The 13,938-nt window shown below is 38.4% G+C and overlaps 4 protein-coding genes and 1 non-coding gene across 5 annotated transcripts; 2 read left to right on the top strand and 3 right to left on the bottom strand.

Moving 5' to 3' along the window:
* Nucleotides 1-1,006: 1,006 nt before the first annotated feature.
* FUN12 (eukaryotic translation initiation factor 5B) lies at nt 1,007-4,099 on the top strand (the record flags this gene model as incomplete). The annotated part of the gene is made up of 3 exons (XM_041283715.1): nt 1,007-1,141; nt 1,179-1,293; nt 1,329-4,099. The coding sequence occupies 3 exons, from the start codon at nt 1,007-1,009 to the stop codon at nt 4,097-4,099; spliced, it is 3,021 nt and encodes a 1,006-aa protein (XP_041134667.1).
* A 264-nt stretch (nt 4,100-4,363) lies between these two features.
* BRETT_005234 (uncharacterized protein) lies at nt 4,364-6,148 on the bottom strand (the record flags this gene model as incomplete). The annotated part of the gene is made up of 1 exon (XM_041283714.1): nt 4,364-6,148. One exon carries the CDS (start codon nt 6,146-6,148, stop codon nt 4,364-4,366), a length of 1,785 nt encoding a protein of 594 aa, XP_041134666.1.
* A 770-nt stretch (nt 6,149-6,918) lies between these two features.
* BRETT_005233 (uncharacterized protein) lies at nt 6,919-7,509 on the bottom strand (the record flags this gene model as incomplete). Its single annotated transcript, XM_041283713.1, has 1 exon — nt 6,919-7,509. One exon carries the CDS (start codon nt 7,507-7,509, stop codon nt 6,919-6,921), a length of 591 nt encoding a protein of 196 aa, XP_041134665.1.
* Nucleotides 7,510-8,124: 615 nt separating this feature from the next.
* Nucleotides 8,125-8,198, bottom strand: BRETT_005232. The gene has a single exon. It is a non-coding gene; the product is annotated as a tRNA-Val (tRNA).
* Nucleotides 8,199-11,869: 3,671 nt separating this feature from the next.
* On the top strand, nt 11,870-13,854 carry BRETT_005231 (uncharacterized protein; the record flags this gene model as incomplete). The annotated part of the gene is made up of 2 exons (XM_041283712.1): nt 11,870-12,897; nt 12,921-13,854. The coding sequence occupies 2 exons, from the start codon at nt 11,870-11,872 to the stop codon at nt 13,852-13,854; spliced, it is 1,962 nt and encodes a 653-aa protein (XP_041134664.1).
* Between the last annotated feature and the right edge of the window lie 84 nt (nt 13,855-13,938).

The following is a 13,938-nucleotide window of genomic DNA, read 5'->3' as shown; positions in this document are numbered from 1 at the left end:
CAATTTCACGTAGACAATTAGGTGGTACTTAAGATAAATTTGAAGTAAGTCTATCTTTCTAAGCCTCCGCCTCCCATCAAAAAAAAAATATATGGTAAAGCAATCTTGCGAATGTGCATTGTTCTAGATAAAGGTTTATCTGGATAGTGGGATAAGAGCCGGGCGCGGTCTAAGAACATCCAATATTAAGTTCCCACCCAGTTTTTTGTACTTATTAATCGATAACTTTTTTTTCGTTTTAAGCAAAGTGTTTTGCGGGGAGGTGATGCATGATAATTGAACGGGTTAATTGATAGCCATAAGCTAGTCATGTCATGCGAACCTTTTGGCCGTAGTCATACATCATTCAGTTTTTGTTTTTTTAATTATTAGAATGTATAAGCATTGCATGTATTTCGCAAGTTACCTCTCTAAAATTAGCAGTATGCGTATGCTGAGCCATGTATTGATACTGAAAAAGTCGATAGGTTGAAGTTTGTATTGGAAAGAATCTCAGTTTGTGATTATGATAGATTGTAAGATCATGTAAGATCCTTTAACTGCTTAAATAGACTTGTTTTTAAAATTAAAGGAGGTTCCTATGAATATTTGAAAAGAGAGACTAACAAGCAAAAGAAAAAAATGAGAAAAAGGTAAGAAAAAAAGTCATAATTATAGTGGGAATGTCATATTATTATAGTTTGATATCTTTTGGGCATTATGTTCCTAAATTAATATGATCCCTTTCTTAAAATACTACTATAGATGAAATAAAACCCAAGTAAGTAAAATGAATACTTTGATTTCAATCCCAAAAATTTTCCCCACCCCACCACCAGTTAAGTTAAGCAAAAAAATTTTTCAGCTTGGATCAGAATAGGCAAAAAAGCGGGTCGCGATGAAAAAAAAAGTCAATGAAAGGCTCAAACTACATTTTTTTAATTTTACTTCCAAGAAGAGCTCCAAGGTAATACATAATTCAAAACTATAAGGTATTGAATGCCGGCAGGTTGATTCAGAAAGTAAGATGGGTAGAAAGAACAAGAAGAATAATAATAACAACGACTACTGGGATACAGAGTTCGAAGAAGATGCTGAAGCTAACAATTCTTCAGCTGTTGTTTCTGGCGACGAAAATAATGCTGATGCAGCTGAAGCAGAAGTAAGCACCAGCAAATGATTTCATGGCCAACTTAAAGAAAGCAAAGAACAAGCAGGACGAAAAAAGAAGAAGGAGGAAGAGGAGAAGAAGAAGAAAGCTGCAAACAACAGTGATCAAGTCGAAGAAAGAAAAGGAAAGGGAAAGAAAAGAGCGTGAAAAGCAGAGAAAGAAAGAAGCTGCTGCAAAGAGAAGAGAGGCAAGAGAAAGGGCACAAAAGCAGCAGCTGAAAAAAAGGCGGCTGAGAAGAATGCCAAGGCTCAGGAGGAGGCATCAGCAAAGAAGGAAGATACCAAGTCTGAGCCAAAAGGAAAGAAAGAGGAAGTGAAGGCAGAGAAAAAGCCAGCAGGCAAAAAGAAGACCACTACGTCGAAGAAGAGCAAGAAAGGAAAGAAGGTTCCAGCTGGTTTAGCACTGTTGAAGAAGCAGATGGAGCTGAGAAAGAAGGCAGCGGAAGAAGCAAAGAATGCAGAAGAGGAAGAGAAGAAGAGATTGGAAGAGGAGGAGAAGAAGAGAGAAGAAGAAGAAAAGGCCCGCGAAGAGGCTAAGAAATTGAAAAAGGAGAAAGAGAAAGCTAAAATTGCCCAACTGAAGAAGGAAGGTAAGTACCTGACAAAGAAACAAAGGCGTGAAAGAGCAATTGCTGCCAAGAGAAGAGAGTTCTTGCTTAAATCTTCAAATATTCATGTCTCCGGTGTTGCTGTCAAGGATGGCGAGCTGATGAAGGTTGCCGAGGCTGGTAAGAAGAACGATGAGAAGGAGAAGGAGAGAGAAAAGGAGAGAAAGAAGCGTGAAATAAAGCAAGCTAATGAGAAAAAGAAGGCTGAAGAAGCGGCAGCTTCTAAAAAGACTGAGGACGAGAAAAAGGCTGCCGAAGAAGCCTCAAAGAATGAAGTGGTTGATGACTGGGAAAAACTTGCTGCTGGTGATGAAGTCGCAGACAGTTGGGAAGATCTTCTGGATGGTGAAGAGACAACTGAGACTGCTGAAGTTTCCAAAAAGACTGAAAAGAAGGAGCAGAAGGCCGAAACTGCTAAGCCAGTGGATGAGTACAGTATTACAAAAAAGGATGCTTCAAAGGAGGTCGAGAAGCCAGCCAAAAAGAGCAAGGGGAAAAAATCAAGCAGTCCAGAACCAAAAGCAGCACCAGAAAAGAAAGAATTACGTTCTCCTATCTGTTGTATCTTGGGTCACGTTGATGCTGGTAAGACGAAGCTTTTGGATAAGATCAGACAGACTAACGTCCAAGGCGGTGAAGCTGGTGGTATCACACAACAAATTGGTGCCACTTACTTCCCCGTTGACGCTCTTCGTAAAAAGACCGAGGTTATGCAGAAGTTCGAGAAGTTGACGTACGATGTTCCAGGTTTGTTGGTTATCGACACTCCAGGTCACGAGTCGTTCACCAATTTGAGAAGTAGAGGTTCTTCTCTTTGTAACATCGCTATTTTGGTGGTAGATATTACACATGGTTTACAGCAGCAGACACTGGAGTCTCTTCGTTTGCTTAGAGACCGTAAGGCTCCATTTGTGGTTGCCTTGAACAAGGTCGATCGTCTTTACAACTGGAAGGCCATTCCAAACAACAGTTTCAGGGATTCGTTCACCAGACAGGAGGCCTCAGTGCAGAATGAGTTCGAGAATCGGTTTAACGAAATTAAGGTGCAGTTGGCAGAGCAAGGCTTGAACTCTGAGCTTTACTACAAGAACTCGAACATGGCTAGATATGTCAGTATCGTTCCAACTTCTGCCACTACCGGTGAAGGTGTTCCGGACTTGCTTTGGTTGTTACTTGAGCTTACTCAAAAGAGAATGAACAAGCAGTTGCGTTATCTTTCGGGCGTTCAGGCCACTATCTTGGAGGTTAAGGTTGTTGAAGGTCTCGGAACCACTATCGATGTCATTCTCTCAAACGGTGTTTTGCACGAAGGTGACAGAATTGTCCTTTGTGGCCTAAATGGTCCAATAGCGACGAACATCAGGGCCCTTTTGACGCCTCCTCCATCGAGAGAGTTGCGTATAAAATCGGAGTATGTCCATCATAAAGAGGTTAAGGCTGCTTTGGGTGTCAAGATCTCCGCAGATAACTTGGAAAAAGCTGTTGCTGGTTCCAGATTGCTTGTTGTCGGCCCAGATGATGATGAGGATGAGATGAAGGACCTCGTCATGGATGATTTGACTGGTTTGCTCGATTCCGTTGATCCAACAGGAAACGGTGTTGTTGTCCAGGCTTCCACCTTGGGTTCCTTGGAAGCTCTTTTGAGTTTCCTAAAGGATATGAAGATTCCAGTTATGTCTATCGGATTGGGACCTGTGTATAGAAAGGATGTTTTAAAGGCAGTGACAATGCTTAAGAAGGCTCCAGAGTATGCGGTTATGCTCTGTTTCGATGTCAGGATTGATAAAGAAGCTGAGCAATATGCTGACGAACAGAACATTCGTATCTTCAACTCGAACATCATCTACCACTTATTTGATGAGTTCACAGCATACCAGAAGGAACTTTTAGAGAAGAAGAGAGAGGAGAATAAGGATAAGGCTGTCTTCCCTTGTGTCATGAAGACCATTCAGATCATCAACAAGCGTAATCCTATGATCATTGGTGTCGATGTTCTGGATGGTGTTGTTAAGGTTGGAACGCCAATCGGTACTGTTAAGGTTGATCCTGCCACTAACAGAAGAGTCAAACTTGTTCTCGGTAAGGTTATCTCGATGGAGATTAACCATGAACCCCGTGAATCGGTTAGAAAAGGAGATACCTCTGCAGGTGTTGCTATTAGATTAGAAGGAGACGCTTCTCAACCAATTTGGGGCCGTCATGTTGACGAACATGATCCTCTTTACTCCATGATTTCAAGAGAGACAATTGATACTTTGAAAGATCCAGCTTTCAGAAGTACCGTGCCGAGGGAAGACTGGTTTTTGATTAAGAAATTGAAAGGCGTTTTAGACATTGAATAGACAAATTAATATCTACTTTTTGGCTATTTTACCCCTCCCTCCCTAAAATATGTCTATTTCTATGTTTCTTTTACATTTCTTGAATCATCTTTCTTTTTGTTGTTGTTTATCACGATCTTCATATTATGAGTACAGGCATTAATAAAAAGAGAAAAAAATTATCTGTTAAAGACTTGAGCTACTGTAGACGTTAAATATCTTTGCTTTTAATCCGCTTTCTTCCTTATATACAATGTTTTCTTTGTGTGTCATGTTTAAATATTATTACTTTGAGCTTGTATATTCATTTCTATCCTTAGCAGCATCTCCTGACCAAACCTTCCCGCATTTCTTCGAATACAATCCATAAATTTCCTTTTTCCAGTTAACAGACACCTCATGTAATATTTTTACTATTAACCAGAGCTCCTTGTTAACATTAGCCTCGATTTCAATGCTCATATACTTGATATCCTCAGATAATTCCTCAAAGCATGGAATAAGTTTCCAGTTCAGCTCACTTCCAAGTCTTGCTAGTTCGATCTGAAGTTCTCTCTCACTCATAGATTCTATGTTCTTTTTCTGCAAGCTTCCTGTCGTTATTCCACCTCCTTCCCCTAACTCTGGATCATCTATAGCTAATACGGCTTTTCTCCAGCTGGAATGGTCTCTCTTTTGAGCAAATCCTTGATTGCTTTCTACAGATTGCTGATTTCCAACTTCGTCAAGCTTTCTTAGAGCCTTTCTTTTTACTTTTAAATCTGAAATCGCCCGACTCAAACTTGGAGATTTAATACTTCCTTCACGAAGTACTTCATTAATACGCTGCTCACTTAATGCACAATTCATGATTCCCTCAAGCCGCATTTGCTTTTTTATTATTGTTTTTTCCAATACGGAATGTTGAACTTCCTTAAGTTTTCTAAACTCTAGAACCTGAGAAATTGCTTGCAATGTGAGCCGTATTATCATTAATTTTTCTTTCACCTTGCACGTAAGGTTGTTTACCAAAACCTCAATATTAATAAACGTCATGTCGACTTTATCACCGAATCCTTCAATTATTTCGTGGTCATCTTCAACTATACTAAATATGTTAAAAAAGCCTCCCATCTCGATCAATTCCTTCCTATTCTCATTAAAATCTCTAATCATCATGTTGCAAGCCTTCTCCAGACGTCTAACCACTTTTTCCATCTCAATTGTCTTCTTTTCAATTGGTACAAAGACTGTATCCTCGATGCTGGATTTGTAATGGCGGGTCTGATTTTTTTTGGGAAGCGGTAAGTATGAAAAATATGCACTAGGTGTTGTTGGGTCTCTTGGAGATGTGAGTAGTATTGACTTTGATGATAGCGAAGTAAAAGGTGGTCCTTCTAACGCCTGAAACCAGTAACGAATATCTGGATTTAGGAATTTTTTCATTAACTGACATTCTCTTATTGTATGATCTTCTTGAACCCGCTTCAGAAAGTAATTCAAAAGTCTTATACGTCTAGATATAATCTGTGTGTCCATTGTGTATCCAAATGGATGTCTTAACAGTCTCCCCAGAGAATGTCTCTCAGGAATAGGTGGTATCACCTTAGTCTGAAAAAACTTTACTAAGTATAATCGAAGAGACACAAAATCTGAATATCGGCGATGAATCTTTACTAGTTCGCCTGAATCCTTACTTTTTGAAAGATTTCTTTTCCCAGAAGTACCTTCGATTGTGTAAAATACTGCTCGTTTGTTACGTGAATCTTGCATTGCCTCATATCCAATGATTTTCGCATAGTCCTCTTGCTGAGCGTCGATAACTTGGTCACCTATATTTTTCAAATTGCTATCATCATCAAAATGTAAAGGAAGAGGGTTTATCGGGGATTCTTTGAAATTGGCATCCTTATTTATCGTATTCGATACCAGATCTGAAGAATTTTCGCCTTGCTCAACGGTGTTTTTGCTATTCAACTTTTTTGAACCTTCAGTACCAAAGGTGCTATCAATGCCGTTAGATAAAAAGTGCGCGGAACCCAAAAATGGGTTATTATCTTCATTGAACTCATCATAATCGCCAAAATTCATGACACAAGGGTAGTTCGTCTTTGGTTAATGCAGTATTCTGAATTCATATAATTGACGTATTTATAAATTAAGACGATAGTAATTGTTCGTTTTAGCCTAATATTTTTGGTGTTTACCGACTTATAGTCAGAATATATGATAAATGCTGGTAAAATGTGAAATGATAAAAATATACCACTCCAAAATGAAACATATTACGTATAGGTTCAAGAAGGTTAAAATATAAATTAAGCCTGAGGGGTAAGGTGCATTTGTTATCAGAAGTACTTTTTTTTTTGTGCATGTATGAATAAGCTTTTTGTATTGTTTAGTTTTCCTTCGGCTTTTACTAAATATCTGAAATCTGAGATCGCAGCCCTGCTTATTTATTATTTATACCAGTTTTAAAGATGTAAATGCCCAAATGTGAATGTATAGCTATAAGTACCAATACAAGAAGGCCTTCCAATTCAGTTCTAAAGACCTGAGTACATAAAAATTATATGTTTGTAGAGAAAGCAAAATTAAGAAATCCGAAATGAAACACATGAGATTGTGGTGTAAGAGTAAAGATAGACGACCAGACGAGAAAGATGATGAAGATAACGAAAATCCTGATAAAAAAAGCAGAAAAGCAAATAATGGTATAAGAAAAATTGCTTAAAAACAAAGAGAACGATGATGATGATAATAATGATAGGTGTACAGAAGCACATGTAAAAGTAAAGTCAGCCTCATATATGTATAAAATAAAATAAACAGAAAAAAGATTAAGCCGGATAAATGTCCGTTCATTTGGTGGAATGAGGTGAGAATTTTGAAGATTCGAGTTTCATTCCAGTATGAGGATCCACAATCTCCAAAGGTTTTCTAATTCTTGGTGTGCTAACGTTTGCAGAAGTGGTTTCCGAAGTGGCACTGATTTTGGAAGCACAATATGTTCGATTAAACGAGCTATCCGCAAAAGTATGGGGCTTTTCCTGAGGGGAATGTGTTGAATTATTGGCAGTGTCATGGGAAGCACCTAAAGTCTCAAGATCCACAATCTTAGGGCAAAATTCAATATCATCCTCAAGCTCAAAGCCCTTAGAGCACATGAAACGAGCCCTGCTTGTGGTGTACAGCGATGAAAGAGAACTTTCCGGGGAAGAAAAGCCGGCTTGCGACTGGTATCCGGAAGATGACGTTGATGATGGTAAAGACATAAATGCAGAATTAGGTGAGTATCGTGGGGATTGCTGTACTTGAACAGATCCCATCACTGAAGGACTTGATGTATCAAATTGTTGCTGTTTATTTTGAGCAGCATTGGCCAGCAAAGAAGCAAATGAATTGCCCCCATAATCGCCTCCACCTCCAGAGGTCGTATTATAATAACTCATATTGATTTCTTCTTATTTTGCAACGTTGTGTCGATTTTATTTCTTGTTTCTGATATATTGCCTGTGTCTTTAGAATGTATAACTCCTAAGTACCGCGAACGTTGTAAATTCTCCACTTGAACTGGTAGTTTCTTTTATATCAAGAACCTTTTGTATTTCAGTATCCGGTTGATGAAGAAGATAAGATAATAATAAAATAACGTTTCGCCGCTTCTCTATTTAAATTCAAAGTTTAATATTACCTGTTGGTATGGCGTTCTCCTATATATATTTGATTCAGTAGTGTCTAACTTGTACGAAGAGAACATTAACGTAGTTTTAGAGAAGGATTATTGTGGTCATTAAGAGATAAAATATAAGTGTTGAGGGGCTGGCATTTATTTTTTTGTTGTTTCTACAAGTATTCTGATAATGTATCTGCTTATTGTTTTTCCCTTATTATCTTCTCCATTTTTTTAATTTCGCCACAGCCATGCTTTCGCCCACTAATGAAATTTATCCTGGACCCAACTTTATTTCTTGCAGAAACAAGCGTTCAAAGTCCCCCTTCTCTACACCTTATTGCAAATGACTCAAAAAGTTTTCATTAAATCACGCAAAAAAATAAACTCGAATTGATCGAACCCAGGATCGAACTGGGGACGTTCTGCGTGTTAAGCAGATGCCATAACCAACTAGACCATCCGACCAATTGATATTTTTGTAAGGGGTCTGCTTTGGTTTGAACCTAAATTATGTTAGATTACATATGTATAAAGTGATTTGTGTGTTTGTTTTGAAGTGTTGAATCAAACCTGTCAGAGTATATAAATCCGGTGTGACATTTGTATCTGCTTAATTGCTCACATATCTCTGTTGCGTAGCACTGCCGAGCGCGCAGATGCCCAAGGTTATGAACGGGATTGGCCGTATAGTTCGGATAGAGAAAATACTTCTTTCTCTTTAATGTACTTTCGATTGAGAATGACCTATTCCACTTCTACAAAAAAATAGCTCTTATAAGTATGTACTTCTTTTTTCTTCATTCAGTATGTCCCTCTTAAAAGAGACGACGGCTTTTGTGTGTAACTTGCAATACATATTGATTAAAGAAATCCATCTTGATGTGAACTTCAGCTGAAACCTGGAGTAACATTTGGGTTCTTTCTGGAAAACCACCGTGCTCTTAAGGACTCTGCTTCGTTGTAGGGTCATTAAATAATGAAGTCTTTTCTATATCCAAACTATATGGCCAATCTCGGTCATAACTATGAATATCTGTGCGCTCGGTAGTGCTAATTCATATACTTATGTAAGCAATTAAGCAGATACATATGCCACACAACACTTATGCACTCCGACTTTGATCCATCTTCAAGGGAATGATGACTAGATTAAAGTTAGCCTGAAATCATTTTTGATGGAATTTATTAATGTACTCAGAAATTCAACATGCTTGTTAACTTTGAGGATTAAGCATTTTTTTCCTTTTTATATATAATTACTTCACTCTTTTTTATTATTTTACGTTGCCTTTCACTCAGATTTTATAAATCTCATGCGCAATATGACACTGTTCCCCCCCTTACCTCTGTTCACTAACATTATCGGGCGTGCGCACGAGCGTAGTAATAACGTGTTTGAACATTAAAAAAAATGTTGCATAGAAACCTCAACCCTTCCCACTCCATCCAAAAAGATGTATGTGATTATGTTTGTTAATTAGGAAGACACCAAGGTTACTTCAAGGTTCCGCTGTAAGATTATAAATTCTTTTATTGAATGTATATTGCAAAGTGTGAAAAACAACTATGGTCTTTCAAAGGACACACATAACAAATAAAGCAAAAATTAATGCATACGCATGAGAGGTCTTCTCCTAAAAGGGTAAAATATGTCATCCTCAACTTATGTTTTAAGTTAGAGATCAACTTCATTTTATAAAACCTCCTCGTATTGTTTCTCATAAATATCTGAACACGGACTTGTTTTAAATATTCAAATCAAATGCCAGCTGAACCTATATCAGATAATGATGTATAGAATGCCCTATTATTTAATTGGTGCTCACGTAATATCCATCACTACACAAGCAGAAATATTGGATACAAATATTGAACACATATACTTTTTGATTTCTAGTTTTCTTTCTCTTCTATCGCTGAGCCGAACATTGCTCTGTGCTACTCATAAAATGTAAGATCTTGTCTATTTTGATGGGTGGTTATTTTTCGAGTAGTTGTTGAACTTTAAGTTGTCTCTCGGATAATCCTGAATGCAAGGTATTATTTGCTATCAACAATTTTTTTATTTACTACTCCCAAAAATAGTGTAAGGGTTGCCTAGTTGCAATATTCTTTTATTTATTGTTATAAGGTTATCCTATCCAATAGCAATTGGTGATCAAAGGTTTTTATATTTTTTCTTATTTACCTTTGTTTCTGTCGATAATCAAGCAGCAACGTGAAAAAATGGAGTGTTATATAGCATCTCATACAGTTATCACCGGAATAAACAATAGAAATAGAAACAAAACAACAACAAAAAAGGGCACCAATCGAAGTTCGAGGAACACAACGTTGTTAATCATAAACACACAATTCCAATCATATATCACCGGACAAGTAGGGAGGCAATGCAATATCAGAACGTGCAAATGTTGAGCAAAGGGCGTACACGCTTTAAAAACAAGCAAACAATATGCAAGACGGAAACCAAATAATTGAACAATGTGCAAATCAATTGAGGGCGAAGCAACCCTTAATTGTACGTGAAGGAAATGCAAAATAGAGTAAATATAAACAACACATTGAGATGACAAAACGTGCAGTTAAACAAACAGGAAGATAAAAAAAAAATAAGGTTTGCGCGCCATTTTGTGCCTGGTATCGAATAATTAGCTCATAATAAAAAAAGGAACTACGGATCGCGCCTGCCTAAAAATTACATTGTTTAAAATTTGGGGTTTTACCGATAAGACTGAATTGCCCAAAAAACATTTCCAGAAAGTACATAATGGTATAATCAAATTTATGTAGGCCTCCATTTTGAACAATCAACAAATTTAAACAACCAGCACGAATGAAAAGAGAACAATAAAAATTACTGGTCAACTGTTTTTGTACCAGTTACCTCCAAAACTTCTGAATTGTTCAATGCGTAATACACTCTACATCTTCAAGGCTGCCCTGATGCTTTATGCAAAGAAATCTGAATCGAGGAACATCAATTGCCACAAAGAAAAAGGGAACAACAAAATATGCACTAAGTGGAAATGCGGACTGTTCATGATCTTCGTCATCAGCAATATGATCACCGAAAGAAACAGGAAAGAAGAATATTTACACAAAAGCTGAAATTACTGTGTAAATTCTCCAACGGTTTATTCAAGCCATAGAAGATACTTTTTCATATGAACCCCGAAAGAACTCGAAAGAACGAGGAGAGAAGAAGCGAAAAAAGAAAGGAACGACAGAAAAAGAGGAGAAACGAGGCATAAAATTTATTTTACGAGCTGTTGAAAAAAATGTTTCCGCCATAGTCGAGTGGTGAAAAAAAAACACTGTATTAAGAACGTGAACGTGCCCAAAAGAAATGGGCGATTGTCCATATCAACATTCAATGTTCATCAAAAAGGCCGAAGAAGGAAATCAAAAATTCATTGAACAAAGAAAATGAGTAATTGCGCCAACTATACGAAAATCCAAAATGGAGGGCTGGAAATGAGGCGATGCTTAAACGCGCAACGATTTAAGCGATGATCCGCCCTATATTGCATACAACAGATTCGGGAAATGATGAAAAATATCTCCCGTATTTACCTTCGGTTTTTCCCTAACGAGATGCCTACAGATGAAAATACGATATACAGCAGAATATTTCGGAAAGTGTCGATCTACAAGGGTCACTTTTCAATTATAATGTAGTAGAACAAACAGCTCTGAGGCCGAAATAGCACTAATTAGGAAACTTTGTTTGGATCAAGATATATATATATATTTTTTTTCTGCGGGGACAATTTATTAATTTTCCAGTTTTTTGTTATAGTTGATTGTTTACAAGATTGACCTTTTGCAGCACCGTATTTGGATTCGAGAAAGGGTATTGTGCATGCATAAGCCACTATTTCGATTGCTTGAAAGAAAACATAATAGTAAGCCTGCCTTTCTGTACGGGAACGACAAAGAAACATTTAATAGTGCAACTCTAGTTCCATGACGCTCTAAAAAGCGTTTTTAACGTAATGGAATAAAAGGTGAATGATTTCCCTCTATCTTTCACATTTGTAAAACCGATTAAAACTTTTTAATACACAGACAATTAGACTTCGCATTTCTAATTTGGAGTGTACTGAATCAGACGATTGGTCGATCAAATTAATATGAAGTCCGGAAGCATTTTGAGTTTGGCTACCCTCGCCTTAGCGGGATCTGCACAGGCTGCACTTTCTACATCATACTCTACTACATGTTCTGATGTTTTATGGTGGACAGCCTGTGACACCGAGACTTACACGGTTACTATTCCTGATCCAACCACTATCTCTGTCTCAACTTCTGTACTCACTACGAGTACATGTAGTGATGTGTTATGGTGGACTGCATGCGACACTTACACAACGACATATCTTAAGACCTATGCAATTACTGAGACAGCTACCACAACAAGTACCACAAGTACTACAAGTACAACACCAACTACAAGCACACCAAGTACCACTAGTACTCTAAGTACCACAAGCACGAGTTCTACCACTCCAACGACTTCCAGTACAAGTACCACAAGTACCACAAGCACGAGTTCCACTACTCCAACGACTTCCAGTACAAGTACCACAAGTACCACAAGCACGAGTTCCACTACTCCAACGACTTCCAGTACAAGTACCACAAGTACCACAAGCACGAGTTCCACTACTCCAACGACTTCCAGTACAAGTACCACAAGTACCACAAGCACGAGTTCCACTACTCCAACGACTTCCAGTACAAGTACCACAAGTACCACAAGCACGAGTTCCACTACTCCAACGACTTCCAGTACAAGTACTACAAGTACCACAAGCACGAGCTCCACTACTCCAACAACTTCTAGTACAAGTACCACATCAACGACATCTTCTACAACGTCGACAACACCAACAACAACCAGTACAACAAGTACCACAAGCAGCTCAATAATTGAAAGCAGTACAATTGCCTTGAGTACTTCAAGCACTACAAGTACATCAAGCACAACCAGCACTGAAAGCACAACCAGCGCTTCAAGTACAACTAGTACTACTCCAACAACCACATCCAGCACCAGTAGCACATCTACTACTTCTGCTACTTCGGATTCTACAACGACCAGTAGTAGTTCTGCTAGCGGATACTCGGTTCCTGCAAACACAACCAGTGTGTTAACCGAGTCAGTTTGGTTGCTAATTCAAGTACAAGCCTCTCTGCCTCCTCCCAATCTGTTACTCCAATTTACACTACTACGAATAGCACAACAACGTACCCTATCACATCTGCTTCAAACAGCACTAGTGTTAGCTCATCATTGTTTGTCAACAGTTCAATTGCTGCTACTTCTTCGTTCCAGAACAGCTCCGCTGTTTCTTCAACCGTTACTTTGACTGCAACTACAGTGTTTGCAAACACTTCTTGTGCCGAGACCACTTCAACAGCATACAGCAGTTACTTAACGACCAAGATTGTCGATGGCACTACTGTGATTGAGACTGTCTGTCCAAGGTGCACCAAGACTTCATCTGCCGTCAGTGAGTCGAAGTCTAATGAGTCAAACAGTATTTTGACTCTTACTTCGACATTCTGCAATGAAAGTTCAACCTACGTCACAACAGCATTGTCTACATTGTCTGAGAGTAGCAGCGAGGAGTTAACTACTAAAGTTACATCATCTTCTGCAGCAAAATCATCTGTCTCTACCACTGAATCAACATCATCTGCTGCAGCAAGATCATCTGTCGCTACCACTGAAGCAACATCCTCCGCTGAGGAATCTGCTGCTACAACTTCGGAGGCTGCTACTACTGAGGCCTCATCCTCAGCAAAGGAAACTGTTGCATCAACTTCGGAGGCTGCTATCAGTGAGGCTTCTTCGTCTGCGAAGGAAACTGTTGCATCAACTTCGGAAGCGCCAATATCATCTTCAGTTCAGAAATCATCCACAACCTCAATTGCAACATCTGATGAGACCACATTGTCAAAGGTTACTCTAAGAACCACTTCGACGATCAGATCTACTTCATCTGCAGCACCATCAAAAGCCCCAAGAACGAAATCAAAGGGTGCAGCCAACGAGCTTCGCACTTCTGCATCATTGATGTCATTGTTGGCCGCCATCATGCTTTTGCTATGATATGATACCTCCCTCAATCTTTTTCTATTTTTATTCTTTCTTTTTACTACTTGATATAATCAGAATTTGGCCTAGCTCTCGTTT

This window comes from Brettanomyces bruxellensis, chromosome 2 (genome assembly GCF_011074885.1).
Source record: "Brettanomyces bruxellensis chromosome 2, complete sequence".
In the NCBI taxonomy this organism is placed as follows: domain Eukaryota; kingdom Fungi; phylum Ascomycota; class Pichiomycetes; order Pichiales; family Pichiaceae; genus Brettanomyces; species Brettanomyces bruxellensis.
This window is presented reverse-complemented; position numbering and strand designations above follow the sequence as displayed.